At 42.2% G+C, this 12,750-nt stretch overlaps 1 protein-coding gene across 6 annotated transcripts in view; it reads left to right on the forward strand.

The window, feature by feature from the left end:
• Positions 1–9,345: 9,345 nt before the first annotated feature.
• LOC122884205 (serine/threonine-protein kinase MARK1-like) overlaps positions 9,346–12,750 on the forward strand; it is a 30,222-nt gene continuing 26,817 nt past the window's right edge. For 2 of the 6 annotated variants that reach the window (XM_044213720.1, XM_044213721.1), the window contains exons 1-2: positions 9,353–9,738; positions 12,508–12,708. In XM_044213720.1, the coding sequence (XP_044069655.1) occupies positions 9,688–9,738; positions 12,508–12,708 (252 nt within the window). In that variant the 5' untranslated portion in view covers positions 9,353–9,687. Of the gene's footprint in view, positions 9,739–12,507; positions 12,709–12,750 lie in introns of all 6 variants that reach the window. The other 4 variants (XR_006379845.1, XM_044213723.1, XM_044213719.1 and 1 more) reach the window with 4 other exon arrangements.

The raw sequence follows: 12,750 nt of genomic DNA on the forward strand, positions 1-12,750 counted from the left end.
CTGTATATGACAATGATAAATGCAGTGACCATGATGCCCTAGCCATCACATCTATCATATTTAAAGAGATCCAGAGGGGATATAGTAATATAGTATGTTGAGTTAATGTTTGCTGAGGGACAAATGTGAATCCTGCACACACACACACACACACACAACATATTTAGATCTGTAATTGGTTGGGAGTGGTTTTATGGTAAGTTGTTACTCAATCATTCTGCTGTCTAGAGCTTTAGTCAGAGCAGTGTTGGGATGTGTAAGATGATACATGATGTGTCATTGCTCCCCTAACCCCATCTTCAGCTCCCCACTCACTGGAGCTCTGTGTTTTTGCTGTCCGTGCATGATTCAACCCCCAGGAGAAAACATTGCTCACCCACTTTTTCTGTGACTCAACCATGCGCTGAACTTACTAAGAGCAACATTTTCAGGTTCTTGATTAATATTCCACTCAGGGTAACGGCGAAGATAATTAACTTAATCTCCCTGCATATAGCTAGACATTTCATTAATCACTGTTAGATGTATTAAATAGATCAAAGCCCAAGCCATTGGCTGAAGTTCACAGAAAAGAAAAAAAGTCAGGAAAGTTCAGAAAGTTGAATGTTTGTTACCCTCTGTCATCTCTTCACCACATTATCCCAATGATGCAATAACTGTCCTCTATTTTTTAAAACAAACTGTTTTTATACCCTGAATTTGTTTGGGATCAGATTATCACAGTATGTAATTACTGCCGCTAGGGGTCTCTCAATCAAAACAATAACAAAAGGCGGACTTTGATGAGGTTGTGAAGTAGAGTTGTCTTCATTGTTAAACAACCACCATTGCCGATGAAAATCTATCTAACTTGACTTCGCGTCTGATCTAACTTCGGCAGAAATCATGTTCACGGACGAGGTAATGTATTAAAGTTTTACAGCGACAAAACGCGCAGAAAACGACAACAAGTAATCGTTCTCCACCAGGAGTGAGCAATACAACAATAATAAACAATAGAGTGGCGAATTAGCTAGTTCGCCGACTTTCTTCCTCACTCCCTGACGTTTCATCTGTTTTCCGTGTTTCCCGGAAGTTATAGCAACTAGAGGCAAGTTTGTATCTCTGCAGACCGGAGACTTTGAGAGGGCGTGGTAACTGTCAATCACCTTTTAATTCAGCGAATCACTTCACAGTATTTATTTAGTTTATTTTATTGTTTTTATGTATTTTAATTATTTTATATTTTATCATTCACTGTGGTATTTTATTTCTCTCTCTGTGAAGCACTTTGTACTTTGTTTTGATAAGTGCTCTATAAATAAAGTTTTATTTATTTATTATAAGGGGGGAGGTACTCAAACAACTCACGCTCCATTGAATCCAGAAAACGTGTTCTTGGTTTGGATTATCAAAGGACAATGGATCATAGATGTTTGTTTCTGGCTTCCAGCATTAGCTAGTGAGCCTTCATTTTCCCAGGATCGTGCCCGGTGGGCGGAGTAAGGGTCCAGGTCCAACTGCGGCCCTCCCTCCTGAGGCCACTGGTTCTGTGAGCCAACGGGGTTTGAGCATGCGTAGTAGGGTTCCAAAATCTGTTTCTGAACAAATTTGAGACATTAGCTTACAGTTTACTGCGTACAGCCTGTGGTAGCTCATTAGCCGCCAGCGTCTAGCTTTCCAACAAAAGTTGTGGCTGTGTGATTTATAAAATGAGCAGTGGTGAAAAGTTACTATATTCTGTTATGATCAAAAGTTCCACTTTAAAATGTTGATTAAAAACGTTGCTGTCTGTTGCTGTCTTTTGACTAGAGCTGAAAGATTATTAAGATCTAAACATTGAGAAACAAGGCAGCTTTGCTTCTTCATGTGGAACCTCCCCCTTCTCCCTATGAGAAAGATGATTAGCGAATTAAAAACTGATTGACAACTGGTCCAGGCTGCTTATTGGTAAAATTCGTTTTTGATTGACAGTGGATTGTAAGCCTCTGATTGGCCAAATAAAAAAAATTATTGACAGTTACCCCGCCCATTCAAAGTCTCCGGTCTGCAGTGATACTGCTACTCACTAGAGGGGGAAAAGGCGATATGACGCCATTGACAGGTGACCAAATGAAACGCACCATTACCTTGAGTAAAATTACAGATTTCTCTGGGTTTGAACATTGTTGGAAACACTTGGGATAATGTCAGTACACAACTTAACAAAATATATAACATAGGTCTAGTCAATTTTTAGACATTTTAATGCGGAAATGTAACATATTATGCTTTTAAGGTAACCCATCATTTCAGTTTAAATTGTGATTTTGTGTGTTTTTTGTGGTACTGACAATAAAAACAAAGACATTTGCAATTAATTCAGTTACCACAAAATAATTGCTAGTGAACTTCTGGGCCCCTGAGGGTCTGGGCACCAGAGCAGCTGCCTGCTTTACCTCGTTGGTAACTCAGCCTTGATTACACACACATACAGTATGCAGTATATGATACCAAGAAGATGAAACCATGTACGTTTTATTGTGTTTTTATGTCTTTTGTGATGCCCACCAAAAAGGTAATAACACACCAAAATGAATGAATGTCTGTACCAACTTCCAATTGTTGTCGAGACATTTTACTAAAAGCCAAAAAAGTCAACCTGCTGATGGTGCTAGATGAAAAGTCAGAGGATCACCAAAATCGATAGAATTCATCCTCTGAGGACCATGACTGATGTCTGTACAAGACAGCATCTTAATCCATACACTAGTTGTTAAGATATTTCAGTCAGGACCAAAGTAGTGGACCGACCGACCAACATTGCCATCCCTACAGCCGGTGTGGCTGCTAGTGTGGCTAAAAACACAGAAAAAATAAAGAATAAAACAAAACCCACAAATGGTATGGTGAAACAGTCTTTACAGTGTAGCAGAACTACATTCATTTAGACATTAATTGGCCTCAGACTTATACAGGTTTAAACCCAAGGCCTACATCACAAAAATGTTGTTGAAACTCTAGTGATTAATCACTTCTCACTGGGAAATCACTCACAATCACTTCATAGTGTGCAGTTACTTTATGTTCTCCTCGGCCTGTCTTGAGCTCTTTCAGAGTGGGTGTCAGGGAGCGAGGTAAGAGGTGTTTTAATGGCGAAAGAGAGTGCATGAAGAGGTGAGAAATGAGTAGTTTATTGGATGGCATTTGAGATCGGAAAGACATAATGGGATGAGGTCACTTGTTAACACTGGCAAAAAGTGCCACATGAGGGTGGCATAACCACACAAGGGCATTCACAGGGAGACACACTTACACATACATGCACGCCACTCAAGAAATCACTCTCAAGGAAACAAGAAAATACATACGTCAAACAAATTAGCAGAGCCACCCGCCCATGTGTTCATGTTTGTGTATGTAAATTGTGAACTCTGCTGGTATGGTATGCGGCCTGGTGCCACTGCATGTGGCTATTGAACACGTGCCAGGTCGTAAACACTGCCTGCCTGGTGCCCGACCACAGATGTCGTTTCAATCAGCCTTCAGTCAGGCTGAAAAATAAATCCTGGAGGTCCATACCTGCGTGATTACATTCTCTAATTATAGTTTGGAGCAGTAACTCTGAGATGACTAAACGAGACGGGCCCTCAGGGTGTTGTGAATGTAATTATATCCTGACAATTAATAGCCCGTTCCTCAGAGAAGTTTGTTATATGATGACGTACCTGGCCGTTTTTAGCTCGCCAGGGAAGCCTTTGAATTATGACATAATTACAAGGGAAAACATGATATACTAGGATGATAATTATCCCCAAGTACAGTAACAGTAAATAGCATTGCCTTTTATGATACAAGTTCATATCAGGGAAAAAGTTTATATTTCTCTTTAGAGGGCCTGCTACACAGTGTAATGTTTATCATTAGCTGCCGGGTCGAAAGAGGAAATATCTTCAACCTGGAGTGCATCATGTTAGGCCATGCTAGTTCTATGGAAGTGTTGCTTTATTCAGAGGAGGCTTGATCTGGTGCTATAGTGCTGAGTATACACACACATACTAGCAAAGCAACATATATCTAAGTAATGCATGCAAATAGTGGAAGACTAATTAACACACTTCTTCACATTAAGAGAGGCACATGTGAAAAGGACATTCTGCAAGAAAATGTATTGCTTTTTATGTTTTTGGGAGTACATGAAGAATGCAAGTCAAAGAGATGAGTTAAGATGTACTATCTACCACTCTCCCACCGCTACCACACTGTGAGGAAGGAGTAGCTTGTGTGTGCAATTGTCCCTATTGTCCATCCACACAAGTGTTTTCACTTGTCAGGACTGTATAGGCATGTTCAGACTAGCTTAATTTGCATCTCTCTCAATCTCCTGTTAGTTTTGTTGCACCTTTTAGGGCAGGGTAACTTACACCTTTATCATAGTTAATATACTTTATTGAACTCACATTATTCCCAGTATAGCTCTGCCCAACTTCAACCTGAGCAGAGGTGTAATCAGCCATGATAAATGAAAACACCTGTGTGGGTGTGCAGGGCCTTTAAAATAGGCCTTTTTCACAGAAGGCATTTTAACATGTCATATTGGAAAAAACAGGTGTAAATAATAAAATTAATGATTAATAATAATAACAACAATAATAATAAAATTAATGAAGGCTGAATTCCATTTAGGTGCTTCAGTTTGAGGGTCCTGGTATCGTTCATGCTGTCACTCTCATGGCTAACTGGGACACTTGAATAGAACAGAGCGACCGTTAATGTTATCAATAACACCTGTGCTTTTGCTGCAATGACAAGTATTGGACTACTGGAGTGGCCTTTGAGATGAACTAAGTAGCTAGCCAAAAAGAGAAAGCAAATATCATGGTAGAGGAGGATGCCAAAATGATATTTACAACCTGGCAACCCAAACGTTCATCTTGTTAACGATCTAGTACTGATCTATTAATCATTACAAATTATTTAATAAAGCTTAGGCTAGAAAGTGAAAACTGACTGATTCTGGAGTGATGGAGGTTGGGTCTGCCGGGTGGGCTCTGATTGGTTCAAAGTCAAGGTGAAGCAGGAAATAGTTTGAGGGAGATAATTCTAAAAGGAACGTCACTGCTGATGGGGGGCTTCCTCACACACATGCTACTCTCTCCTTCATACCCAGCTGCAGTTCACCATTAAAGGATAAGTTCACAATTTTTCAAGTCTGTCTTAAAACAATAGTCAGGTGCCCGTAAAAACTTTGGAACAGGTTTTGCTTGCTGTAATCATTCCTCCTGTTCATACTGGCCATTAAGAGATCCATGCCTAATGGGATTTCAATGAAAGCGATGGGGGACAAAATCCACAATCCTGTGTAAAAATATATTAAAAAGTTTATTTGAAGCTAATATGAGGCTTCAGTAATCTGAGTTAGACAAAGTAAGTGGATATCTTCAGTGGCAGAAAACAATCCAACAAAACATGGTGAAAAGACTGAAATCTTGAGATTCTCACTTACACCCATTGCTCCCAGTCCACTTCCATCTCTGCTGCCCTGTTAGCTCACATCTCCCCTGGATTTTCAAGCCTTGTCATATTTTCCACTTCCCTGCCATCCCTCCCAGTGCAACATGGGAGAAATCGAGAGAGCGAGTAGGCTACATGATGTGTGTGTACTGTATGTAGCTTGTGTCAGCACATGCATGTGTGACAGCGATGAAGACAGGCAGGTGAGTGGAGGCCAAGGGTGGGTGCGGGCTCTTGACCTGCCAGTCAGTAATACTTTTCCTCAGGTTGAGGTGTGCTCACCGGGAGGGTGTGTTACTGCTGGAAAGCTCTGTAATGAACAGAAGGCTGGCTCTCTGCCTGATCAAATTCCACCGCAGCCTCATATCTATCTTGCCTTCCAAAAATGTTCAGCATACCAGTGGGTTTTATTGACTTGTCAGAGCAGACAGCAGAGTGCAAGCTCTGCCTTGTAAGGTGTGCAGTTAACAGGTTTCTAAAGCAGCAATGTCTTTCTATTTGTGATACCTTTTGTGTTTTTAGCTAGAACTAGGACAGTGGTAAATCAGACTTCAGACTTGGACTGTATTTATCCAAACTGGACTCATGTTGGCACATTTAACAACACTTATGGTTGTTTTGAAGGTATTTCCAGAATCCTTAAAGACTCTTCAAACCATCTGGATGAAAACATATGCTGTCTGCTGCATGATAAAAAAATATTTTTAACCCTTTTTGCAAGCTGTGACTCCTGCCAGCATGATACAAATCTTTGCTTAAAGAGGAACTCCACCGATGTTATGTATTAAAGTCTGTTTACAGGTCTTTGGGAGAACTACTGCATATGTGAAAAAAGTTGTATAAAGCCTTTTGTGGCTACAGAAGGAGCTGTGTGAAGTCTGATAAATTGCCTCAAGTAATGTCACTTGAGTTAGTTGAAAAATTTGAAAAAAGAAAGAAATTGTGAGCTTACCAGACCTCTGTGGCCCGCCCTCACCTCATCTCGCTTAAAGTGAGCAGTTTGAGGTTACATTAGCCGCTACTAGCATAACATGCCAGAATCTCTGACTGAATTGAGTTGCATTGTGGGTAATGTAGGTGCCAGGTTTTGACAAGGACAATGAATACATAGAATAAAAAAGATGATATCTCTGGTTCTGCTGCATCGATTTTGATATTTCATCCATTGTGAGTCCGACAGTGCTGTAAAAGTGCAATTCAAAATCGGTGGAGTACTCTTTTAATTTTACCTGGACCAAGATAAAAATCTGATTATCAGTTATAATTTTCTATGCTGTTACTCTCCAATAGTTTATATGTTCATACAAAATAATGCCTTCATATTTTTCTTGTGTTGCACAAAAAAAGCAAGGACATATGCCATTCCCACAATATTGCAACAAGTCATTTTCATTGTGCAGTGGACAGAAGTTTGTTTAATTCAGATGGTTTGAAGAGTCTCTGAGGATTTTGAAAATACCTTCAGGACAGCGGTAGGGGTTAATCAACCTTCAGGGTTTCTCGTGGATACGAACATGGATACTTAGGTCTTTACTTGAATGTAATGGTAATATATGAGAGGCACAAACGGGGGATAAATGTGAGCATGCAAAACTCTGCAGAACATCTTCCTTCCTGAGGAGGCTGTTCATGGTATTTCCCACACTTCTGCAGGATGTGTGCAAACATTGTTACTGACTGGAAAGCATGGCTTGACTTTCACTGGTGAAACTGAGTCAGGCAAAAAGAGCTATGGTAAAGTGCCAATGCTGACAGATGCTACTCCGCTATCTGTCTCATAATGAGTTTAGCCTCTCCCCCCACTCTCTCTCTGTCTTTCTACTCTTTCCTCTAATCCCCTGTCCTGCAAATACAGTTAACTGCATGACCATCCGCGATGAATGGCGGTTAACAGCTGCCTCTTTTTTGATGGTTGCCTGTGAGAGCATGTAATTGCATTTGGCCCTGGGTGTACATGCACTCATTAAACCAGTGTCAGTGCCCATTACATTCCACAGCAGTGCAACTCAGGTACAGAATGTAAATCCCAGGCACGAACTCTGTGCTCTGTGAATACTTTAGTACTGAGCACGAGAGTATTGAAGGCCTCAGCTCAATACAAGACCACAAGAAGAAACTGAGTTGCACTGATTGTTTTTAGGTGAAAATTTACCTTTCCAAGTAAACAAGTCAGTCATTCTGATGAATGCAAACAAAAATAGAATTTATTTCATTTAATTGTGTAAATGTATGAATTCACACACACACACACACACACACACATAAAACTGGGTAAATGTTATCAAATCTAAAATAGATACTAGCAAAACACAGCCAAATATCTCACTATTAGTAGTAAGAGGATGTGTCTTGCTGGAATAATTTAGCTGGTCCCAGTTGTTAGGGCTCAGAGAGGATAAGATCTGCTATGTTGGGACCTGATCCATGCTGGGATCAGATGCAGAATTCCAAAAATGCCCATGTACATGCCAAGATTCGCAGTATTGGATCCCTTTTCTATTGTTGAACCATCTTATCTCTTGGCATATTGTTCTGGTATCTCTCACTAAAAACATTATGAGGACAAAACAGTTTTCACTGAAATTTATATGAGCACTCTAACCTGACTGCTGATCAGAAGGAGGGTGGTGGTCTCTGTGAACCGATGTTATGGAAGTGAGTTTGTAGTTGGTGAAAAATAAACTACAGATTCCTCAAAACTACAAAAACAGACCTAATGTTCTCAATGGCTTTCTGGTCCTATCATCAGTTATTGTGATACCTTATGTCATGTGGTGTCCATTGTTATGGTTGGGGCCTCTCTGCTGTGTGAGACAAACCATCAGTCAGTCATGTAACACCTGGGAAGGTGCGTTGTCTGCCTTAATTTCACAATAATGCTGCAGAGAAAAAGAAGACGTGACATCTCATACAAGAGACTCAGTAATGGACATTAACTCCTGTTGCACCGCTTGTTCCTCATCACAGTATGACATGTCAGTGCATTCATGGCTTATGGGACAGAGGATAAAAGCTGAAGGTAATTCAAACAAAAAGATGAGAATGATGGCATCATTTGTTTGGGCCCCACATCTAACACACTGCAGGTGCAGCCTGACACCTAGTGGACAAACTGCGCATGCACAAAGGCGATCACACGTCATATAATCATCACCACACCCAGGAAAAATCCAGGTAATGATTTCATAGAGGAGAAATAAAAAATCCAGCTCTTAGTAGCAGACAGTTGTTCACATTTTGTTCCCTGCTCACTCAGGAAAAAGAATTGTTATACTATCGATCATAACTGGAGGAACAATGAGGGGTGTAACGCTGTAGTTGTCCAACAGATGGCAAAGTCTGTCCAGTTTACAGTGTGACACAGGCCTTACCCTTGTACTAGGCCTCTCTCTAGACAGTGTTTACCACATTGTCATACTCAAACACCACATGAAGTAGTAAATCACTGAGCTATTAAACACACATTTCCACTCATAAGGTTAAACTAAAGAGTTGACACTTAGGAGTTGACACATCCAACAACATCACAAATAAAATAAATAAGGCATTTTATTTATAGGCCTATTATACCAGCCTTAATTGGGCCCTTTATGCAGTCATACTACAAAACAAGCTTAATGTGTCCTTAAAATGCTATATCCAGGCTAGTAGGAAATCAACAAGTAGTAATATGCAGGCTGTACACGCCTTATAGTTAGATCTGGTCTAAATCTAACGGACACTGTTCCAACTGTGTGCTTAACTGTTTTCTGGTGACTTGAATAATGAGCTATAAAGAGAAGACAAAGGGAGTGTATGTGTATGAGAGAGAGAGAGAGAGAGAGAGAGAGAGAGAGAGAGAGAGAGAGAGAGAGAGAGATCCCTCCATCCTTCCTGGTGGGAGGTTTGAGATGCGCTGCGCAGACCCGTCCGCTGCCGACGCATCTTCCTGGCCTGCCCCCCTCTTTTTCCCTCTCCCTCTCTGTCTGTCTTTCCTCCTTTTCTGTCTGCCACTAGCCTACCTGAAGGGAAGTGCACAAAGCCAGTAAGAAAATCTGGCGTATCTGCTGGGCCCTGTGCGCGCTATGCTGCGGTAAAAAGGCCGCTGTTTGCGGTGTTTACAGGGGATGTAGAGAGGGACAGAGGCACCGCTCTCCCCGACGGACCGCGCCGTGTCTGCTCTGCTCTGCTCTGCCCAGCCCGCTGCACCGCTGAGCGGCCTGCGAAGCACACAAGATGTCGACCAGAACGCCATTGCCAACGGTGAACGAGCGTGACACCGAGAATGTAAGTGATGTTATCCAAGGACACCGGTGTGATACCGGGCGTGGGAACGGAATATAAATGGGATCTGGCTATTTTGCGCACTGGTCGGTGCAGGTTTATGGCAGCGCTTTTTGGGGCTACAGTGTTGTAGAGCGACTCGACCAATAAGCACTCCGGCTTTTTTTTTACCCTTCTTTTCCCCCTCTGACGGGAATTAAAGCACGGAGCCTAGAATAAAGGTGCAGTTTGGTTATGTCTGCCCCAGTTTCTTCTATACAACAAGGCTAGCCTAAACAACGCACTGCGTCAGTGTGCTGGCTTTAATGATATACGCGAAGCTTTAATGTTAATGTTGAGAAATAAAACGTTGCTTATGTGGCCTGTGAGAAAATGGTGTTGCTCCACTCGTGCAACTGGGGGTATTTTCTTGTCCACAACGTCAATATTTAGGGAGGGTGGGGGAGGATGTTGCCCTACTTTTCAATGGCAACGCTTGGTAGCATCGCAATGTGACATCCATCACCTATTGGGCCCTGTTGTAACTGCACGCTCAGTGCTGAGGAGGAGGAGGAGGGCGCGTGTTATTATTCACCATTCTGCTGCCACGGCACTGATGAAGCTGAAGCAGCATACAGACATGTATTTATTAACAGGCTAAAGAAATGGCTTAAACCGCTGCAGATTTCTCATTCACTGTGTGAAGGAATGTTTATGAACGACCACCTACCCCCACCGCTGCTCGCGCGCACGCAGTCACGCGCACACCGAGCACAGGACAATAAGAATACCTCTTTTGAGATCAGTCCAAATGAGGACTGCTGTATGTATGCTGACAGGCTCTGACATATCTAGGTTCGTCTAATTTTTCCTGGAAACAAGTCGAGGCACAGAATAAAGCCTCCTTGTCTTATATTGCGTTACAAGGACAAGCAGTGGAAGTAGCTGGAAGCTGTCTTTTAAAGGTTATTCATAGATTTAAAAATAGGACTTTTATTTTAGCTCTCCATTTCCGAGTATGTGTGTGTGGATTATTCATCTTCAAGTGATAAAATTCAAATTGGAAAATGCATTTGTTATAAGTTATATAAATCAACAGACCCTAATGTTAACTTTACATGATGATATCAGCTCACTTATCATTCTCTGCCAGTGTTCAGTGATGCATCGGCTTAGGGGAGTGCTAATGTAACTGTCTAACAGTCTAATACTGCTTTAGGTCTCATAGACATAGACTACTAGGCGGCTATTAAAGCACTGCACTGGCAGTAGCCAGCCAGCCTAGCCGGCCTCTCTGTTTGACTCCCTTCAGGCAGCCCCAGGGCCCACTAACAGCTGAACTGCATTGCATAACAGCTTATTACTCAGAGAGATGAGTAGTTTTTAGTGCAGCAAAATAGAAGAAGCTCTTGTCTGGCTTTCTTATTTTTATGTGTGTGTCTGCACAGGTGTGTGTTATTTTTTTGGTCTGGCCTCCCTGAAGGCATAATGTCAGTGGTTGGGAGTTAATGGATGGGCGAGTGAAACAAACTTTGTGTATTAATCAAGCACTTGCGCTCCAAATCACCTGCCTGTCCAGATGCCCCTCGGTTCATTTACAGAATTTGTTTATGTGTACACGCATGTGTGGCTGAAGGATGAAGTGGCCATATGACAGATCTGATTTAAAGTTGAAGGACAGAACTGAAGTAACTTAAGTGTGGACATTTACCAGCTGCAAATAAAAGAAAGACAGTCCAAGCTAAACAGATTGCTCTGTCATGGAGATTTAAAAGATGGTTTTTGGTGCATTAGAAACAAGGATGCTGACTTTGACTGGCATCAAATCAAAGTTTCTCCTTGCCTTCCTTTCTCTCTCACACACATACACACACCAGGGAGTGTTTGAATCCTGCAGTGTAGCTCTCCCTCCATCAGGATGTAGGATAGCTGAGGTGACGCACACCCTGCAGGGTGTAGCGTTTCCCCGGTGAAACAGGAGCAGGGGAGCCTGGGTAACCAGACCAAGGCTTTATTCTCTGGCTGGGTGTGGTGCTCAGGAGCAGAGGATCATGGGATCTCTGACCTGGACTGACATCAGCAGCTGTTGTAGAGGAGACGAAACAGACCAGCAGAGACTGCACGTAGCCTGTGCCAGCGTTGTACTTACAGCAAGCTGTTCTTAATTCACCTTCACATGCCATATCACAGGGACACTTGTTGTTTTCGGGTTTGGCCATGGAGCCACTAACATTGTTATAACTCTTGACTCTGTACTGCATATTTTGTAGGTATTCTCAAAGGCGCAGAGTCAAAGGAATTCACTTTCTTTTGTCATTGAATCTTGTCTTGTGGCTGATAAGGTCTTTAGGAGGTTAAGGTGTCACAGAGGGAGAGGAGGGAACCTGATTCTCTTCCACACAGTTCCTCTTTGGGCTTGCACGCAGTGTACTACTATGTGTGTCTGCATGTACAATAAATGTGGTTATACACGCTCACACGCACATACACATGCACATGTAGAACATTGGATCCCCTTCTTGAATCTGGGACTAGGTTAATGGGTTCATCTCTGTTTGCACAGCGAGTAACCCAGCTGTAGCACACACACAAACCCCTCCTGCAGCACTCTACTGCATTGTTTGTATGTGTGCAACCAAGAGGAAGGGTGCTTTTGGAATTACTTTTTACTTATTTGGAGTGTGCCAAAAAGACAGAGAGGTTTAGGGACTTGTAGTATTGGTGTCTATATAAATCAGAGTTCCAGTCAGGGATTAACGATGTTGCTGATCTCCATGTGTGTCTTTCCTGCAGCACTCGTCAGTGGATGGCTTCGTTGAACCCCCAGTCCCCCCGACAAAGTCTGCGAGTCGCCACAGCCTGCCACGATGCCGCAACTCTTTCACCTCTACAGAGGAGCACCCCCATATTGGCAATTACCGCCTCCTCAAGACTATTGGGAAGGGGAATTTCGCCAAGGTGAAGCTGGCACGACATGTGCTGACTGGACGAGAGGTGAGACACGTTTTTATTTGTATTTCATAAATCATTTAGGTA

Source organism: Siniperca chuatsi, linkage group LG11 (assembly GCF_020085105.1).
Source record: "Siniperca chuatsi isolate FFG_IHB_CAS linkage group LG11, ASM2008510v1, whole genome shotgun sequence".
NCBI classification, from domain to species: Eukaryota; Metazoa; Chordata; class Actinopteri; order Centrarchiformes; family Sinipercidae; genus Siniperca; species Siniperca chuatsi.